The 18942-nt window shown below is 35.4% G+C and overlaps 4 protein-coding genes across 11 annotated transcripts; all 4 read right to left on the reverse strand.

The window, feature by feature from the left end:
* Positions 1-22: 22 nt before the first annotated feature.
* Positions 23-1997, reverse strand: LOC104733148 (UPF0496 protein At4g34320-like). Its single transcript, XM_087477858.1, has 3 exons — positions 1924-1997; positions 1245-1724; positions 23-911 (listed from the first exon to the last, which is right to left on the reverse strand). Exons 2-3 carry the CDS (start codon positions 1687-1689, stop codon positions 232-234), a joined length of 1125 nt encoding a protein of 374 aa, XP_087333984.1. The 5' UTR covers positions 1690-1724; positions 1924-1997; the 3' UTR covers positions 23-231.
* Positions 1998-4058: 2061 nt separating this feature from the next.
* LOC104729797 (UPF0496 protein At4g34320-like) lies at positions 4059-8570 on the reverse strand. 2 transcript variants are annotated; one of them, XM_010448799.2, is made up of 3 exons: positions 8294-8570; positions 5250-5725; positions 4059-4835 (listed from the first exon to the last, which is right to left on the reverse strand). In XM_010448799.2, exons 2-3 carry the CDS (start codon positions 5692-5694, stop codon positions 4156-4158), a joined length of 1125 nt encoding a protein of 374 aa, XP_010447101.1. In that variant the 5' UTR covers positions 5695-5725; positions 8294-8570; the 3' UTR covers positions 4059-4155. The 2 variants fall into 2 exon arrangements, with proteins under 2 accessions (XP_010447101.1, XP_087333618.1); XM_087477492.1 differs by lacking the exon at positions 8294-8570 and having other exon boundaries at positions 5250-6094.
* A 476-nt stretch (positions 8571-9046) lies between these two features.
* LOC104729798 (uncharacterized) lies at positions 9047-14579 on the reverse strand. Of its 7 annotated transcripts, none has more exons than XR_015573795.1 (10): positions 13648-14529; positions 12188-13353; positions 10914-12056; positions 10701-10742; positions 10433-10509; positions 10133-10217; positions 9929-10016; positions 9718-9819; positions 9518-9616; positions 9047-9438 (listed from the first exon to the last, which is right to left on the reverse strand). XR_015573795.1 is itself a non-coding variant. In XM_087477496.1 (10 exons), the coding sequence occupies exons 2-10, from the start codon at positions 13283-13285 to the stop codon at positions 9292-9294; spliced, it is 2877 nt and encodes a 958-aa protein (XP_087333622.1). In that variant the 5' UTR covers positions 13286-13293; positions 13648-14579; the 3' UTR covers positions 9047-9291. The 7 variants fall into 7 exon arrangements, 4 of the variants coding, with proteins under 4 accessions (XP_087333622.1, XP_087333621.1, XP_087333619.1 ...); XR_015573794.1 differs by having other exon boundaries at positions 12188-13336; positions 13648-14524; XR_015573796.1 differs by having other exon boundaries at positions 12188-13293; positions 13648-14477.
* A 2745-nt stretch (positions 14580-17324) lies between these two features.
* On the reverse strand, positions 17325-18925 carry LOC104729799 (upstream activation factor subunit UAF30). Its single transcript, XM_010448804.3, has 2 exons — positions 18504-18925; positions 17325-17750 (listed from the first exon to the last, which is right to left on the reverse strand). The coding sequence occupies exons 1-2, from the start codon at positions 18810-18812 to the stop codon at positions 17634-17636; spliced, it is 426 nt and encodes a 141-aa protein (XP_010447106.1). The 5' UTR covers positions 18813-18925; the 3' UTR covers positions 17325-17633.
* Positions 18926-18942: the final 17 nt, after the last annotated feature.

Genomic DNA, 18942 nt, shown 5'->3' on the forward strand with positions numbered 1-18942 from the left:
AAAATTTAGTGTATAGTCTCAATTCAAATGTGAAAAAGATTTGTCTTCCATTGTTTTCACTTTTCAATCATAAAAGGAATATAGAAATTGCAACAATTATCCTAAACAGTAGTTTTGAGTTATTGAACATTAATTGATAGTAAAAACTCAGAGAGAATCTGTACTATTATTTATAGTCTTCATCATTCATGTGCTGAAGAAGAGAGAAACTGGTCTAGTTTTTTGTGTTGCTCAGTTGCTGCTACTAGCATTATTAGGATGCCTGATGATCCTTTGGAGAATCACTGTCCTTGCCCTTCTAATATCTCTGCTACACAAATCAGCTTGAGTCCCCAATTCCTCTACGTTCTTCTTAAACACCTCAAGTTTCTTCTTGATATCATCAATCCCAATCTTGACTGCGTTATGCTCCACAGCGAACTCCGCACTCTTCACCATCCCGGTGATCTCAATCTCCAACCGTTCGATCAAAACCCGGATATTATCCAAATCTTTAACCGCCACAAATGTCCCTGCCTGCATGGAACTGATCACCTCCTTCTGCCCTTTGAGTGCATTCTCGTAGTTCTTCCACAGCGAGTCGATCCACTTCCCCATGGAGCCTAGCGGCACTGCCGTAGCTGCAGCCAGAGCCGCAGCCACAGGAGGAGCTGCCATAGCTGCAGCCACAACAGAGCAGATGAGCACAGTAGCGAAAGTAGCCACAAAGATGATGCTGGAGAGCTTCCTCCATGTATGGATGCACTTGAGCTTCTTGTCAAGCTTGTTCTTACGAAGCTGAAGCTTCTCAAGCATCACCATCTGTTGTTTGTAAACAGATTGGAACATTTTGAAGAAGTCTTCGTTGAAAGGACTCTCCGCATCTTTGAAATTCTTTAGCTCTTCAAGTGTCTTCTTGTATCCGTTCCCACCTACGAACCAAAAGATGATCAGTGTTAAAAGTCAAATTCTTCAATAATTAGGACAGGATTTTTTTCCCAAACAAAAAAATAGGAATTATTAATTTAATGATTATATATACTTAATACTTATATAGTATTACTTAACAACTAAAAATAATAATTTACTTGTATTCACAGAAAATTTTTAATTTCCATCCCAGGATTTCAAAATTAGAAATGTCAATTGAGAATACATTTTCATATGAGTAAAACGGGATTAGGACAAGACAATATGAAACTTTATTTTTCCTGTCCCTAATTTATTATAAATATTAAGAAAATAAAGTTCATAAAAAGTGTTACCTTGAACAAGGCTCTCATCTTCAAACTGCTGAAGAGCAACAAGAATCAAAAGATGACTTTCACGAGCTCGTTGCAAGCCTTTCTCCAAAGCAGCACAAAAATCAAGCGTCTTCAAGCTGTTCTCAAAGTAATCTTCGACGAGCTCAAACATTTCTTGATTCTTCCATATGTCTTTCTTGCAATCCAATATCACTTTCACAACTTCTTGGTTCATCTCCAACAAACACTGCGTCACTTCTTTCAAGGAATCGAACGAGAGCGCTCGAACCTCAACTCCCGTAGCTAGCGTGCTTATCACGTGACTCGTCCGTGCTTGCAAACACGTGTCGAAAGATTGAAGCTCCGTGTCTGCTTTACACGCAGCCTCGTAAGATCTCAGCACCGTCGTGTAGTGCACGCTCTTAGCCGATGCATCCTGTGGCTTTTTGCTTGTTTGGTTTCCCATTTGAACGTAGTAGCTAGTAGGCACCAAATTCGATTCTGAAGATATGAATAAAACCAACGAAGCAAGATTGAGCTCACGTAATAATAACAATAATTATTATGATCTTAGAAATGCGTTTTAACATAGATATGCGTACAAGAGAATGAAAGAAATATACTAAAATCAAAAGGTGCAATTATATATGAGAGAAAGTTTTTAAAGAGAAATGATTAGTGAGAAAGAGAAGAGATAAACTTAGTCGGGCTTATCAGGAGAAACAACAACAAGAGAGAAGAGAATTTTCCGGGAAAAGAGAGAGATGTACATATGTTGCATTATATACTAATTAATTTAAATAGTGATTAATTTATCCATCTATATAACTAATTAATGTATATTGAGTGATTAGTATATGTAAGTTGGATTTCCTTACAAGTCAAAAAAGAAAGTTGGTTTTACTTACATAAGATGAAAATAATATGAATTTCTAGATTGCATGATGTACTAACAAAAGTTTAAAAGATATTGATATTTTCTACATTACTTTTTAGTTTATTTAATTTGATAAAAAAAATTCATATCATTTTGATAATCATATAAATCCATATCCCATAGATCAACAAAAATTTAAAAGATACTGATATTTTCTATATTACTTTTTATTTATTTAATTTGATATTAAATTTCATATCATTTTAAAAATCATATAAATCCATATCCCATAAATTAACAAAAAAGTTAAAGCCATTGATATTAGTCACAGTTTTATAGTATGTTCTCTTATATTTGCTACACAAATCAGCTTGATTCCCCAATTCTTCTATTTTACATACTATATATATATGTACACACATATATATAACTAATATAGGAATATATAATTAATATTACATATATTAAGAGGAAAATAATAAAAAATCAAGATTAAATAATAACAAAATTACATATATATATATATAAGAGGAAAAATAATAAGAGTTATAGATTTTAAATATTAACACAAATTTAAAAGCTACGGATATTTTCATATTATTATTATCATTAGAATTAATAATATCATTTAATTGGATATTAAAATTCATGTCATTTAAAAAATAATAAAAATATATATCTCTGAAAATTTAGAAGCCATTGATACTTGCCACAATTTTATTAAATTAAAATTTAGTGTATAGTCTAAATTCAAATGGAGAAAATTCCTAAAAAAACATCAACTATTTAATATTTGTCAGAAAAAAACATGAATTTTTTCCGTTGGCAGAAAAATACGCAGACTATTTTTTAGTTGATAAAAAATACACGAACTATTATTTTTTTTCCATTTTTTCTTCGTCTCCGTTACAACCGTTAATGGTATTGTGACGGCGTTACTATTTTTGAAAAAAATTCCAGAAAAAAACACAAACTATTTATTTTTTACCAAAAAAATACATGAACTTTTTTTTCTTTGCCTGAAAAATACATAAACTTTCATTTCTTATTTTTCCATTAATAATGTTAGTGATCATATCTCATAACTTTCTCTGCTCTCTTGAACTTCATTCAAGTTTTCACTACTACTATTTAGGATAACTAATTTCAAGAACAAAAATACACAATTAGATTAATCGATTTCCAAATTTCTCAGTTAGTGTTGTTTTTGGATTTATACTGACTTTACAAATTTTGAAACTTCATCAACACTTCTCTAAAATTTTATGAGAACTCTACCTTTGTAGACCTTTGTATACATTTCAAAAAAATATTCATCTCTTTAGTTTAGTACCTTTTATGATGCTTATAGCCAGTGTAAATCAACAAATGGGCTGTTGTACGCAAACTTGATCGAGATCGTAGATTATAACTATTTTGTGGGACATCAACTCTTGTAGCCTAACAATACTAATTGAGAAATTTGGAAATCGATTAATCTAATTATGTATTTTTTTCTTGAATTTAGTTATCATAAATAATAGTGAAAACTTGAATGAAGTTCAAGAGAACAGAGAAAGTTAGGAGTTATGATCTCTAACATTGTTAATGAATATGAAATGAAAAATTATGTATTTTTTAGGCAAAGAAAAAAAAGTTAATATATTTTTCTGGCAAAAATTAAATAGTTTGTGTTTTTTTCTGGATTTTTTTTCAAAAATAGTAACGCCGTCACAATACCGTTAACGGTTGTAACGGAGACGAGGAGAAACAGGAAAAAAATAATAGTTCTGTGTATTTTTTATCAACTAAAAAATAGTCTGCCGTATTTTTTCTGGCAATAAAAAAATTCATGTTTTTTTCTAGCAAATATTAAATAGTTAGTGTTTTTTTGGGAATTTCCCCTTTTCAATCATAAAAAGAATATAGAGATTGCAACAATTATCATAAACAGTAGTTTTGAGTTCTTGAACATTAAATGATAGTAAAAACTCAGAGAGAATCTGTACTATTATTTATAGTCTTCATCATTCATGTGCTGAAGAAGAGAGAAATTGGTCTAGTTTTTTGTGCTGCTCAGTTGCTGCTACTAGCATTATTAGGATGCTTGATGATCCTTTGAAGAATCACAGTCCTTGCCCTTCTAATATCTCTGCTACACAAATCAGCTTGAGTCCCCAATTCCTCTACGTTCTTCTTAAACACCTCAAGTTTCTTCTTGATATCATCAATCCCAATCTTGACTGCGTTATGCTCCACAGCGAACTCCGCACTCTTCACCATCCCGGTGATCTCAATCTCCAACCGTTCGATCAAAACCCGGATATTATCCAAATCTTTAACCGCCACAAATGTCCCTGCCTGCATGGAACTGATCACCTCCTTCTGCCCTTTGAGTGCATTCTCGTAGTTCTTCCACAGCGAGTCGATCCACTTCCCCATGGAGCCTAGCGGCACTGCCGTAGCTGCAGCCAGAGCCGCAGCCACAGGAGGAGCTGCCATAGCTGCAGCCACAACAGAGCAGATGAGCACAGTAGCGAAAGTAGCCACAAAGATGATGCTGGAGAGCTTCCTCCATGTATGGATGCACTTGAGCTTCTTGTCAAGCTTGTTCTTACGAATCTGAAGCTTCTCAAGCATCACCATCTGTTGTTTGTAAACAGATTGGAACATTTTGAAGAAGTCTTCGTTGAAAGGACTCTCCGCATCTTTGAAATTCTTTAGCTCTTCAAGTGTCTTCTTGTATCCGTTCCCACCTACGAACCATAAGATGATCAGTGTTAAAAAAAAGTCAAATAACTTAACTTAAATAATTAAGACAGAATTTTAAATTTTTTTTTTAAAAAACGAAAAATCAGTAATAATAACGTGTCGAATTTATACAACAAATGGAAATAAAACAAAAGACACTGAAAATACTTGTCATTCTAAACTAAATTACAATTACTTTTGTCAATGCTAATGATTAATTTCTGTAAATTACTTGTATATATTCACAGAAATTACTTAATTTCCATCCTATTTTAAACAGGATTTGAAAATTATAAATGTCAATTGAGAATACATTTTTATATGAGTAAAACGGGATTAGGACAAGACAATATGAAACTTTATTTTTCCTGTCCCTAATTAATAAATACTAAGAAAATAATAAGAAATAAAAGTGTTACCTTGAACAAGGCTCTCATCTTCAAACTGCTGAAGAGCAACAAGAATCAAAAGGTGACTATCACGAGCTCGTCGCAAGCCTTTCTCCAAAGCAGCACAAAAATCAAGCGTCTTCAAGCTGTTCTCAAAGTAATCTTCGACGAGCTCAAACATTTCTTGATTCTTCCATATGTCTTTCTTGCAATCCAAGATCACTTTCACAACTTCTTGGTTCATCTCCAACAAACACTGCGTCACTTCTTTCAAGGAATCGAACGAGAGCGCTCGAACCTCAAAACCCGTAGCTAGCGTGCTTATCACGTGACTCGTCCGTGCTTGCAAACACGTGTCGAAAGATTGAAGCTCCGTGTCTGCTTTACACGCAGCCTCGTACGATCTCAGCTCCGTCGTGTAGTGCACGCTTTTAGCCGATGAATCCTGTGGCTTTTTGCTTGTTTGGTTTCCCATTAGAACGTAGTAGCTAGCACCGAGTTCGATTCTGAAGATATGAATAAAACCAACGAAGCAAGATTGAGCTCAAGTAATAATAACAATAATATTTATGATCTTAGATATGCGTACAAGAGAATGAAAGAAATATACTAAAATCAAAAGGTGCAATTATATATGAGAGAAAGTTTTAAAGAGAAATGATTAGTGAGAAAGAGAAGAGATAAACTTGGTCGGGTTTATCAGGAGAAACAACAACAAGAGAGAAGAGAATTTTCAGGGAAAAGAAAAAAAAAGATTTGGGAGAGAAATAGGGAAAAAAAAATTAAATAAAGAAAGAATAAAAGGAAGAAAGAAGAAGCTTGAAGAGAGTAAGAATGAGAATCGTTAAAGGAAATAGAAAATAGCTTGCACGCATGATGATGATTAGAATTAGGGCTTTGTATAACGCTGGAAGCAAACGTTTTACTCTCTCTCTCTACTTAGCCGCCTTTTCGACTACGCCAAATGCTTACATTTTTCTATATGTGCGTGTCAAAAACGTATTACATACAACTTTTTTTTTTTTTGTTTTTTTGTGTGCGTCACAAATATGTAACGTATTCACGATACTGTATATATCTGTCTTTGAAGGATATCTTTCTATGTGTTGATACACACTACAAAGTACTGTGTTTTTTTTTTGTTAAAGAATTACAAATTGTTGCATTTATATATGATTGATCATTGATAGTTAGCGTATATACAAAACTTTAAAAAGTATATTGGATTTAAATCGCGTAATGTTAAATTTTGAGAGAAAAAAAAAAGTACATAATATCACATCTATCATGTGTCACGTATTACTAAACGTTTATTGTACCCTACAATCATATACCAAATAAAATTACGTTTTCTTAATTAATTTTGTGGTTGAAAAATATAGTACTTATACTTTAAAATCAGATCACAACATTTTTTATTAGTTACGTCATCGGCAAACGAATCTTAGTTAATTATGATATTATAAAAAATGCCTTAAATAGTTGTAATTTAGAAGAAAACAACAATTACGCAGATAACATATGGGTAGCTAGTCGTGACGATATATTATTTGATCATATAACATTCAACGAAAAAAATATATATATCTACTATCAGTAAACTATATAATGATGCAATTATGGCTAAAAGTTTTACGTACGCACTATTTTTAGGTTTTCATGCTTTGAAGTTGGACAATATAGCTATGAGATATATGTGATGAGTCCTTTAATTTTTATATGAAACGTGCGTTAAATGTGAGAAGAATAGACGATTACGCAAACAATATATGTGTAATTAATGACTATGTATACTTCATTCAGTATTATTTACTCATAACATTTCAACGACAAAGAAATAGTTATCCAATATATAATATCGTAATGGATAAAAATGTTACGTCGTATTTTAGTTATTCTTGCTCTGGATCCAGAGAATACAGATACGTGATGAGTCATCAACTCGTTATCTTATTAGTTATTTGTATTTCCATAATACATTAATCTACAAAGAGGGTTTAATTAGTATAGTAATAGTAATATAACGATTCTTCTGATCTTCTCAAACGTCATTTAGCAAGAGAAAAGAAAGGAAAAAAAATATTCTCAAAACGTGATAATAATTTGATAAGACGATGTAAATTGTGACGATTAATGTGGTATATATGGCCCTACCCGATATGTTATGTGCGTTTTCCTAAGTTCTTCTTACACGTTAAGTGATCGTATTTAATTTGTGTTGACTTGTTTTAAACATATAAAATGCAGCCATATATTTTCGTCCTCCCTAGCTAGATATTCTCCTTTCCTAACAGTTTCAAAATTAAAAGCAACGGGGAATCACATAATTAAAAAAAAAAACATTCATAAATATGTGAATATTATATAGGGCGGCTAAATGGGTTGAGTATAAATGTAGATTAAGCAAAAGCAACAAACAACAAAACGAGGGAACACAAAAGAAAGAAAAAATATCACTAATTTTACAAACAAAATATTAGCCAATAAAATGTAGTTTTGCTTATCACGTATGGATTTTTTTTTCCAAGTTGGGTAAAAAAAATCGTGATGACAGAATTGGTACGTGATTAATATGCTTATATAGTGTGCATAATGCAAAACAATGACATATCATTAAGGACATCTATAGGTTATTACCACGAAATCGATCGATGTGTGTGAAAAAAAAAAGATTAATTATACAAATAATGAAAAAGATTTTTGATGGTAGAGTAACTGAATGAGGGCGACAAGCTTCCACTTTTTTTTTACCACAAAACAAAACAAACTTTTTAAGTATGAAGATCCATTTCTTCTTCTTTTTTTCTCTTTCAGTGGTTTATAACATAAATTTATAATGAAAGCTACACTTAATGTAGTAATTAACCACTGACAACCACTAAGAACCACATAGGAATATCCATTAGTTAACCGACGTCGCAACTTCATTCAATAATCCTACTTTAATTGGTGAATCTTACTTAGATAATGTGATTAGAGCTAGCTAGCTCGACCAAAGTAGTACTAGTATTAACTAATGATTTAAGATTAACCAATAAACGATCAAAAAAAGAAATGAAGAGATAAATCATTACCTTGATTAAGCAGTTGGTGTTGAGAGCAGAAACGAAAACCTTATTTGAGTGAAAGCTTCTCTTCTACGTTTTATATCTCTTTCAGCCCAAAAGCTTCTAAAAAGTATCAAAAATGGTTTCCTCAGCATCCCTTTTTATACTTGACGAGATCTTTGCACCGTATCAGCTTGGAGAACAAGTCATGGAACAGCTATCTCTCTTAGAAATTGACCAAAATACCCTTCATCATGCTCTTTTATTTGTTTTTTTTTTTGTTTTCATTTTGAAAAAATTGCATAAGCATTTCATGCAGGTATATCTATGAATATATAGTTTAATTTTTTTGTTAAAAGAAATATTAAATGAATTTCTCAATGTATCACTTAAGATAAATGTAAAACTGAAATGGATGTAAACACTACAGTACGATACGACATATAATAACGGCAAAATTTAGTAATTATAATACCAAAAAAATCGGCGGGGTTTGTTTTGTTTTTGTTTATAAATTACTCGCAAGGGAGGGGAAAAGAGAATGAAGGAAACGCGGGACACGCGTCATATAGTAATTGGGTTTGTTCCGAGGAAAAAATGGAAATTGCCAACAATACGTTACGTCACGTGTTATTTTTTTGTAACGCGTTTGTTTTGCCTTGCTTGCTTCCACCTTCCCACGTGACTTTTTTTTGTTTTTTTAAACAAAAATCTGAGTCGTGACATTCTTTTCTATACAGAAGATTTAAATTACTTCGTTTCATACCTTTGGCAATGAAATTTGAGAATCATTCTTTATATTTACTCCAAAGTTTAGTTCAGTAATAATACAAATGAAACAATGTGTAAAACGAACCTACGCCCTGTTTCTTTTTTATGTACACAGAGAAGAAATTGGAAAACTATATTGACTGTGTTTACGTCAATTAAAAGCCTAAAACCCACTGTCTGTCTCACCAAACCACACTCTTGATTCTTCGTTCTTCGAGGGTTCTTCCGTTTACCTACGTACCCGTGTGGTTAAATCAATCATGTATCCCAGATTCCTGTTTAACATGAGACTTTGATCTCTGTGTGCTTAGCTTGCGCAGGAACTGCAACGCCTCAGTATATGATGGATCCGACCGACTCAGTGGTTTACATGAATTTATATGGTCTGTTGACTCCAACACCTGTTTCACAATATTCTTCAAGTAAGCAACCAACAGTTTTGGATTTCCAAGTTTTTTCAATAAATGGAGAGCTACTTACAACAAGTTCACCAAATCCTGGGTATGCTGATTCAATTGGCACAATCTCCATCCTAAAAGCCCATCCTCCATAGCCTTCCACTATTGGTGTTACTTTTGTCTGCCATTAGATGATGAAACAGTCATTCTAATTAGCATCGTGTAATGTGGTGACCAATCTAAAGAGAATTCTTATTAAGTGTTATCCAATAAATCAACAACCTCACAGAAACTAAGGACTTCAACAACCCCTTTCTTATGGAGCTGTCGAAGCAAGTCATTCAGCTCCACTAGTCTTGGTGAACCACTTCGTAGCTCTCCTATCTATCACAATTCATCATCCATAAAGCTCATTAGGCAGATAGAGAGAGAGACAAAAATTTGGAGATGGTGTAAAAGGATTAAATCAGCTCAATAAAGGAATCGTATTTACTAACAGATGGAGCCGGGCGCAACACAAGGCCCATTCGCCACGGCATATCTGCTAGCTTGCTGCCGAAATGTGGGCAACTGTAGAATATCTGCAAGTGTTGACATTATATATTTTATACAGAGCTAATTTGCTAAGACAAAGCCCAAGAAGATAGAGAAATATGATGCTTAGAAAACCAGAAATGTATGACGTGTTGATACTTACAACTCCAGCGGTGTTATTAACTAGTTTATCAAGTTTTTCTTCCTTTGCTTTGTGTAACATCTGCTTCACGACAAGGCCTCCCATACTGCAACATGAACATTACTTTATCAAAATTCATGAATTCATGTTCCAGGAGACAACATGTCAATTCAATGAAGTAATTCACTACTGAGACAAACACCAAGATGTAGCCTTAATAATTAACAGACCAGCCAGTATAAATCACTGATGACACTAGATGGGGAAAATAAGCTTGCAAAAAGAAATATCTATTGACAGGTAACATAAGAGATGTCACACCTGTGAGTCACAAAAACAACAGGTCTGTCTCCAATGCCTGCCGAGACAAGCTTGTCCAATATCATAGAACTAACTTCCTGCAAATTAGCAAAATATTATTCATCTACTCTTTTGTCCTAAAACTGCAGCAAGCTTATATTGACCAAGGGTTTAACATACATTATTGGTATATGTGTTTCATTTATAAAAGAATTACCGCAGAATACTACTCTCAAGAATTTAAAGAAGGGGTATAATTTCCTAAACTAATTAATGATAACGAATGTACCTGAAGAGGCAAGCTAGCTCCAGACCATTCTGTGAGGTTCGTCTGTATCAAATAGTTCAAGGAGAATCAAAATGGCAACCAGGGAACAGATGAGTACACAACATATAGATCAAACAGTAGTTACGAAGGTCCCCACAAGTAGGTTTAAGCATTTTCTTTTGTCAAACAAAGTAGGTTATGCATGCATCAAAATAGGGTAAATCTCAGTCATACCTTGTATTTAAGGGTAAACAAGCGAGCTTGAGGAAAATCATTTGAAAGCCACTCACTCGGCCAAAATGTTCCCAGCTTTCCTGCTTCCTGGTCAATCTTCTCCACCAAGCCAGATTTGGTAGAGGACTTGTCCTCAGCAATTCGCCAAGTTTTAAAAGGTCCACCACGCAAGCCATGAAGAAAGATAACATCAAATTCAGGATCATTCACACGCGAACCACTGCTGGAAGGTACCATTGAACTAGACAGATCGCTAGCATCGCCGACATGATCTCTTACTGCATCAGCAGCATTTGCTGATTCACCTTCACTAGCGGTCTCGTTCTTCTTACCACTTTGTTGTTCTTTTTCAGGACACTTCCAATGGGCTAGTCCAGGATTAATCAAAAATATCATGTCTCCGTAGCGAGGACAGTTGCTGTTCGTGTCTGAGATGTCTGGCTTGGAACTGCCACCGTTTCCAGATTCACTACCATCTTGCTGATTGCAATATACGTTTAACAAAGAAGCCCTTGCATAACTTTGTGTCTTAGGGTCACTGCAACCAGAAATTTTTCCTCTTGCACAATCATCAAGCCATTTGCACCACGTTTCATCAGCTAAAATGATCTTCTGGACTTGCGGAAGAAGCGAAAGAATAGTTAGCAATCTAGCAGCATGCCTTCGGATGTGCGCACTAGCTGGGACTCTAACACTACATGGATCCTGCGTATCTGTGATTGAAGATTCACCAAGACTATCAGGAGTTCTCTCGCGAGCCTCTAGGGCTCTGGATGCATCATAAGCTTCTATCGCACCTAACTTCTCATAATCATCACATAACAGAAAGCGCCTTAGTAAACAAAGAATACCAAAATCAACTATTTTGTTCTGGCATACAGAATCTTCAGCACAAACATCAGTCAGTGACTTGATTGCCTTAAGGGTTGCCAATGCAGACTCAGCAGCATTAAATTTAGGGGCGGTATCCTTCTTTAAGTTCTTAATTGGTACCGCAAAAGGCTCTGAAAGGAGCAGATCTGCCAGTGGAACATTACTGACAGAATCCGGGACAGTACCCAGTTGAGCCATGGCAAGATTGACCACAGCCCCTGCTAACTGATTGGTTGACTGAGTAGCAGAAGAAACTTTTGACTGATCTACCTGTATATGAGAAAGTAAATAGCTGTTATATATTAAATCTAAAAACTGAAAGTTGTAACTGAACTAAATATACATAATTCGTAACAATGCTCTGTTCAGATAACATAATCAATGACCAAAATATTATGCACCTTTGGTTTCTCGTTTTTAGGTAGGCTAGCTCCTTTAGCTGACAACGCCTTACTGTGGTTCAAAATCTCATTCATTATAAGGGTTAACCATCCCTGAGAAATCGGGACAGAGTGTGGTCCATAGTCTTCAAACGTGCGTGAAAGGATTCTTCTTGCTGAAGATTGGACAGTATCAGATGCAACTTTTCCAAGAACCCATGAAAGTAGTATTCCGGACCATTTCTGACTCTCTTCAAGTGATAAATGCATGTCACCAGCACAGAGTAATTCTAGTGCCTTTGACAAACCTTCTTGCACGGCTTTGTGCTTGCTTGTTTTCCTAGCACTATCTCTCATCAGATGAAGACCCTTCTCCATTACCATCTTCTGTGCTTTGTCACTTCTTTCAACAGAAACTAAAAAGGCAGACAACGCAACTTGAGCCAAAGAGATGTCCTCAGTTTTACAGGCATGTGAAACAGTGGCAAGCAAACTGGAGCTCCAGTCGGAAACAGAATCGCTTAATGGAAGACTGAGATCCTCTAACAAGAGCCGAGCCACCAAACTCCCATGCCACTTCACAGTCCTCTCCGGTGCCATTAAGGCTGTCATGACAACTTGCCCATCACGATCAAGTTCTTGAATATGAGATCTATTTGTATCAGAAGCCATTGCCCAGTTTGCCAGGGCCCAGGCAGCAAATGGCACTGCGACGTGTTGACAATGTAAATCATCCCAAAGGCCAGGAATGACGGCAGATGACAAATTAGCTTGTGACGAATTATCATGTTTACTAAGCAATGCAAATGTTTTAGGAGTCCCCTCTCCCGCATTAGCATTAAGGTCACCCAACGGCGCAAGCCCACTGGTTCTTGATAGTCCCAGAACTGTGGTTCCTTCAAGGATTTTAATTCCAATCCCCTTAATCCCACTTCTTCCATCGTCACTGTCATCATCTTCTTCTGGCTCATCAAAATACATACCACCTTCCTCAATTACTTGAATTGCGGCAGCGATATCTCTCATCGTAGCATTTCCTGGCAATGATGACTTAAACGGTGCCTTTTCTATTGTGTCACAGTTGGAAGTGACAATATCCATTATGGCAGCCACAAGCATGCTCCTACCTTTCAAAGAATCAGAAATATCGAATGAACTACGTCTTGAGTGCTGCTCCCAAAGAAAAGCTATATATCAATGACAAAACACAACCATAACCATCGCAGTATCAAGACTCATATGTTTTAAAAAGCTTCTCATGTGTTAATAGGATTGAGAAATCTACAACTGGACACATGATAAACAACCCTAGAGAAACACAAAACTCTTCTACAACAACTACTTGATGATCATAGAAATACTGTTTAAATCCTAAATTGCTACCTAGATTCATATCAGCTAGCTAGTCAATATCCATTACATCTAACCAGAACAATCTTTTCGATTATGCAATTGAAGCAACTAGTGGAAGCAAAACGCACCTTTTTGTTTTTTGGTTGACAGGAGAATATGAACCTCAGCAGCTTGGGGACTGCATCGGGCCTTCCAAGAGCGTCTTTACGCACAGTGGGATCAGCAATAAGATAAGCCAGAGCCCTAGCCGCTTCGTCCTGTGCCCCAATTCTATCACCTGGAAGGGCAACCGTCTCCAACAACCAATCAACAACCGCACCACTGCCAGCTCCAACGAGAGCAGCTCTACGAGCAGCATTAGCGGAGGCTATATCGGCTAAAAGAGCAGCCACCCGAAGCTCGAATCCCGCACGCACCTCATGATTGGCCGAAGAGAGCACCGACCTAAGCGACTGCCAAAGAACCGAGGCCGCAACACCGGTTTGTCGAGCATGGTGAACCACTCTCCTCAACGAATTCCCGGATTTCTGAACAGCGTCCTCGATAGACTCGTAGACACGGCTGTTCCCGCTAGGGTTACGATTAGATTGGTCATGATCGGAAGGGAATACAGCGGAATACGCAACCGCGGTGGATAAAGCGGCGGCGGAGAGAACAAAAACGGATTTCTTAGAGAAGGAAGAAGTTGGAGAGAGGGTGCGAAACGACGGGAGAAGACCTCGTGATTGGTGTGGCGGCGGAGGAGGAGGTGTGAGTTTAGGTTTGTTGAGATTCAAAGAAGGACCTGAAGAACCGGGGGTTGGCCGAGAATAGGAGGAGAAAGGTCGAGGAAGACGGTGGAAGAGACGACGGTTACAATATCGGAGAAGGCTGTAACGGAGACGAATCATTCTCTTCTTTCTTTTTTCGTTGCGTCGTTTTCGGAATTATTAATATTTTGTTCTCAACTCTTTTATGTAATTTTGGAATAATTGGATATGCGATAACCAAGGGAAAGATTCTGGGGCGTTATTGTTGTTGTTGTGCCTCGTACGAAATTAATAAATATTATTAGTGTGACAGGGCGGTTTAAATAAATTTTACTCTTTTTATTTTGTTAGATAAACAAGTATTTTGGACTAAGCCTTTCTCATCCATAACAGTTTTACTAGTTAGAAGCTTATCAAGTTGGTGGGTTTGTGTGCTCGGATTGAATCTAACGCCATGAGTTTTGTTTGTTGAGTTTTTCCGATCTTTGAGGATGAGCATAGTGATCGGAAACAGTGGATATCAGCGTTGGAAGATCAGTTTTATCGCCATACTTACTCAGAGGAGAACAAATTGGCTTGATGGTGACGCTGCGTCTTGGTTCGATCGAGAAGAACAAAAATGTTTCCTATCATATATCTTGGGAACAGCTTAAGGACGGTTTTAGTGATGCGGTTTGGTGCTAGAGTAGAGATGATCCAGAACTGGGTCAGGTTGATCGCCAAGCACGATCAAATTCTGTAGCGACATAGAGATGAATCTGCTAAGACCCGTAAGATGAAGACAATGACTGAATCGCGTTTGAAATCAACACTTGAATCACAACCGCTGGAATCGCAAAACATGGCTTGCAACGCAAATGTGATGTGACCAAGTCAACAAGTGCCTTGTGCGGAACATGACGTGCTTTCAGTACAAGAACCAATTCAGACTACACTTGCTGCTCATGAAGAAAGATTTGACTGGTGCATCAGATTCAATGGTAGCACTTGAAGATTTTTCATCCTTAGTCTTAGAAAAAGATTTTTCATCCTTAGATTTAAATACTATGTACTCGTGATTTCCATATTTTAATATACAGACGATTTTGATAGTGACCGTATATGACTGTACAAACTTTGGACAATATCAACAACAACAACCTACCTGATGGAGTAGAAGAGGACATTAGACATCAGAAGAACATGTTTGGCAACTTCATGGGAATGTGTATTAAGGCAACTTACTAATGGAGTAGGAGTAGAAGCCGAAACTCCTCATGCAACTTATTTGTCAGAGTACCTGCAATTACACAACAAGCAGCCAAATGGATGTTTGCAGCTCTATCAGAGATGCTATTTGGGTCGGACTTTCTTATTTAAAATAAGCAGATCCACACTACCAAAATCACAAATATATTAACCAAAAGCAAGGAAATATTATTGTTAGCCATTACCAAAATTATATTAAAATATATGGAGATCTACAGTAGAACCTCTATAAATTAATACTTTTTAAATTAATACTCGCTATAAATTAATAAATTCTTCTGGTCCCGAGTTGGGTCGGTGTAAAAAATGACATATTTCGATAAATTAATAAGATAATATTTTTTTCAGAAATCCTATATAAGAATATGGTCCCATCAGTATCATAAATTAATAATCAAAATAATATTAATATATATATAAGAAAATCTAGTGAAATATGACTTTATTGTTGCTTGCATATTCTTCCATTTGCATTCTTATTGGAGTTCATCTCTAATCTTTTTCATTGCCGTCTTCTCAAATCACATCCAAAAATTATGGAGTATCCTTAATGCGATAATTTCTATTTTTACATGTAATTGGTTTTAAAATTACCGTAATATCTTCTTTGACTTCATCATTACCATGAATTATAGTAGCAATTTCTTCTTAAATCTAAATTTCTAAAATTTATCATAAATTTTTACCTAAACTCTAAACTTAACAATTACGATAGCCAAGATTATAAATTAAGAAAATTCTTTAATATTATGAATGATAACAAAATATCTTATTTTATAATATAAATTTTTTAAATTATAAAAATTAAAAATCTCTTCATAAATTAATAAAATATTAATTTATCGATAATTTAATAATTATTAATTTATCAATAAATTAAAACCTCTATAAATTAATAAAATTTCATGGTCCCGACCTTATTAATTTATAGAGGTTTTACTGTACTACCAAAATTATACTAAATAATTAAAATATATGGAGATCTACTACCAAAATTATATTAAAATATATGGAGTTTTAGAACTATTGTATTATTATTAAATAATAGATTATCATGTACGTGCAATCACCATTAATCAACTCCATGGCACGAATCTATCAACAATTGGTTACCAAAAATTATACTATTGAGAATTAGGGTTGCTCAGCTCATACCTTGTTGCCTTGTAACGAAAAAGGATTTAATTAGTTTCAAACTAAAATATCCAAATTCCCATTTAAAAAAATATTGAAAATTATTTGTCAATAAATATTAAAAAAATTAGTATGGATATTATATTGTCAAATTTTCCATGTATTTCGAACAAATAAATAAATAAAATCTGAATCGCTGAAATAACAAATTCATAAACGTAGAATACGGAATGTGACAACTACTACTTCACAATGGATATATATTGTGGAGGAACCTTGTAAGTTTGTGATTCAAAAGTGAAGGAAGGCCAAATAATATTAGTACTATGTGGTTTCTAGTGGTACACAACACAACCAAACGACCAATGAGTGAGTTCGTCTCAAACTTCTTCAGGATTAACTAATGTGCACTCACTTTAGCATTCAAGAACCTTCAATCATCAAAGTCCAAAGGCTGAAAAAAATCCACTTTTATCACCCGTCTTTTCTATAGCCAATTTATCTAAGCCCAATTGACACAAAAGGAAAAGTTGATATGGACAAGAACAAAGGAAAGACCAAGCCCATATGGGTGTTTTGAGTGTCTAAATGTGTGACGATGGATGGATCCTCCATATTTGTTTGTGCCCCGCAATTATGGAGAAGTGAATATTAAAATGTGAAATCAAAGTAGATAATATGAAGATTCTTCATTGAAGAACGGATGCATTAGATAAGAAGATTTCATGTCCTAAGACAGAAAAAGAGGAATATTTTTAACTGCAACAGGAAGCAATGAGAGCACATAACCGACAAAAAGATAGTCTCCAAAAAGGCTTAATTATATAACTACTACTTGGTTGTATAAAACTTCTTAAAACCTAATTGTTTTTACTAATATATATATGTAAATAATCTGATCTTTCATGGCCATTTTTAATAGTTGAGCAAAACATAGGCGGCCAATGATATAGTCTTCTCCCAGCCTGCCAAAAGTCTCTCATTCAGAGAAAGTGAGGACCAATGAGCTTTGCAATCTCCAAGAACCCAACACGCTCTTTGCCTTCAAATATCTTCTTCAGCTTCTCGTCGCAGAGTATATCCCTCTTGTTCTGTGGATCCTGGAGATACAAACATTATTATTCATTTAGCCACCAAGCTTACACAGATAGATTAGAAGATACTATACACATTATTATTGTTGTCTCGAAAGATGTTTATTTTTCTTAAATTTTTTTAGCAAAAGGAACAATTGAGTGAGAATCTAGACAGAACAAGTAAAGCAGAGCGCAAAGAGTCATTAAACAGGATCTAGTCTATGAATAATCTAATCAATCCTAAATACATAAGTAACACATTCGTCAACTACAACAATGTCCAAAGAACATCAAAAAAGTTCTCACTTAAAACACGTCAACCAAAGTTTATCATCACAACAATATGAAGCAATTAACCAGTCATATAAAAAAGAAACAAGTTCAAAACCCCAAATTCAATCTCACAATCAGTTGAATTCTTTCAAGTTTTATCATATCAAGCATGAAGGAAACAAACACAATAACATAGAGCCTTATCAAAAAGAAGCTGTTTCAGATGTCTCTAAACAACACAAGATTCATTCAGCTAAACAACACACCACAAGGAAACCCTTATACAGTTCTTACAAAACCTCTCTATCTGAACCCATAAGCAATTCAAACAACCCCACTTTAGTTTTTTATCTACCTAAAAAAAAAAACCCCTCAATGAGTCTGAAACAAACACCAAAACCTCAAAAACCTTACCCTAAAGACAAATTACCACAATTAGAGTCGTGTATCATCATTCCAGAGAGAGAGAGAGAGTAAGTAAAAGAAGAGTGATTTATATATTACTTGAAGGTCGTGTTCCTTGATGTAAGCCCAAATGCGTTTAAGAGCTTGAGTGCGAGGGATTTCTGGAACGCCGACTATATCCTGCATCTCCTGGGTCACAGGGCGAGGTTTCATGATGCCACGTGGCTCTCTGGTCTTGGTGACTGCCGGCTCGGAAGACGCCGCCGCCGTCGCGGAAACGCGCAGGTTAGCCGCTGGATGACGAGGAGACAAACGGAGCGAAGAGGGAGACAAGAGAGAGCTGCGGAACGGCGCCGTATCGACGCAGAGAAAGGTCGTAGTAGATAAGATTCCTGAAGAAAGAGCCATTGTGTTTGTGACTGCGTCTCTGCGTGTGTGAGTGTGGAAGACGAAGAGAGGTTTTGTGTTATCCTTTTGTTCCTTCTCAAGTTTTGTTTTATACTACACTTATCAAGTCGCACAGCTCCTCCTGGTTCGA

The sequence above is a fragment of the Camelina sativa genome, chromosome 12, assembly GCF_030686135.1.
Source record: "Camelina sativa cultivar CO46 ecotype springtype chromosome 12, ASM3068613v1".
Classification (NCBI taxonomy): domain Eukaryota; kingdom Viridiplantae; phylum Streptophyta; class Magnoliopsida; order Brassicales; family Brassicaceae; genus Camelina; species Camelina sativa.

What these genes read in the sequence shown, in the direction of transcription:
- LOC104733148 (XM_087477858.1), bottom strand. Translation starts at nt 1,689, where the DNA reads ATGGGAAACCAAACAAGCAAAAAGCCACAGGATGCATCGGCTAAGAGC. An exon ending in AGATGAGAGCCTTGTTCAAG is followed by an intron (nt 912 to 1,244) that starts GTAACACTTTTT and finishes TTTGGTTCGTAG; the next exon opens with GTGGGAACGGATACAAGAAG.
- LOC104729797 (XM_010448799.2), bottom strand. Translation starts at nt 5,694, where the DNA reads ATGGGAAACCAAACAAGCAAAAAGCCACAGGATTCATCGGCTAAAAGC. An exon ending in AGATGAGAGCCTTGTTCAAG is followed by an intron (nt 4,836 to 5,249) that starts GTAACACTTTTA and finishes TATGGTTCGTAG; the next exon opens with GTGGGAACGGATACAAGAAG.
- LOC104729798 (XM_087477493.1), bottom strand. Translation starts at nt 14,409, where the DNA reads ATGATTCGTCTCCGTTACAGCCTTCTCCGATATTGTAACCGTCGTCTC. An exon ending in TGTTGCGCCCGGCTCCATCT is followed by an intron (nt 9,820 to 9,932) that starts GTTAGTAAATAC and finishes GAATTGTGATAG; the next exon opens with ATAGGAGAGCTACGAAGTGG. An exon ending in CAGGATTTGGTGAACTTGTT is followed by an intron (nt 9,439 to 9,517) that starts GTAAGTAGCTCT and finishes ATTGTGAAACAG; the next exon opens with GTGTTGGAGTCAACAGACCA.
- LOC104729799 (XM_010448804.3), bottom strand. Translation starts at nt 18,812, where the DNA reads ATGGCTCTTTCTTCAGGAATCTTATCTACTACGACCTTTCTCTGCGTC. An exon ending in TCAAGGAACACGACCTTCAA is followed by an intron (nt 17,751 to 18,503) that starts GTAATATATAAA and finishes TTGTATCTCCAG; the next exon opens with GATCCACAGAACAAGAGGGA.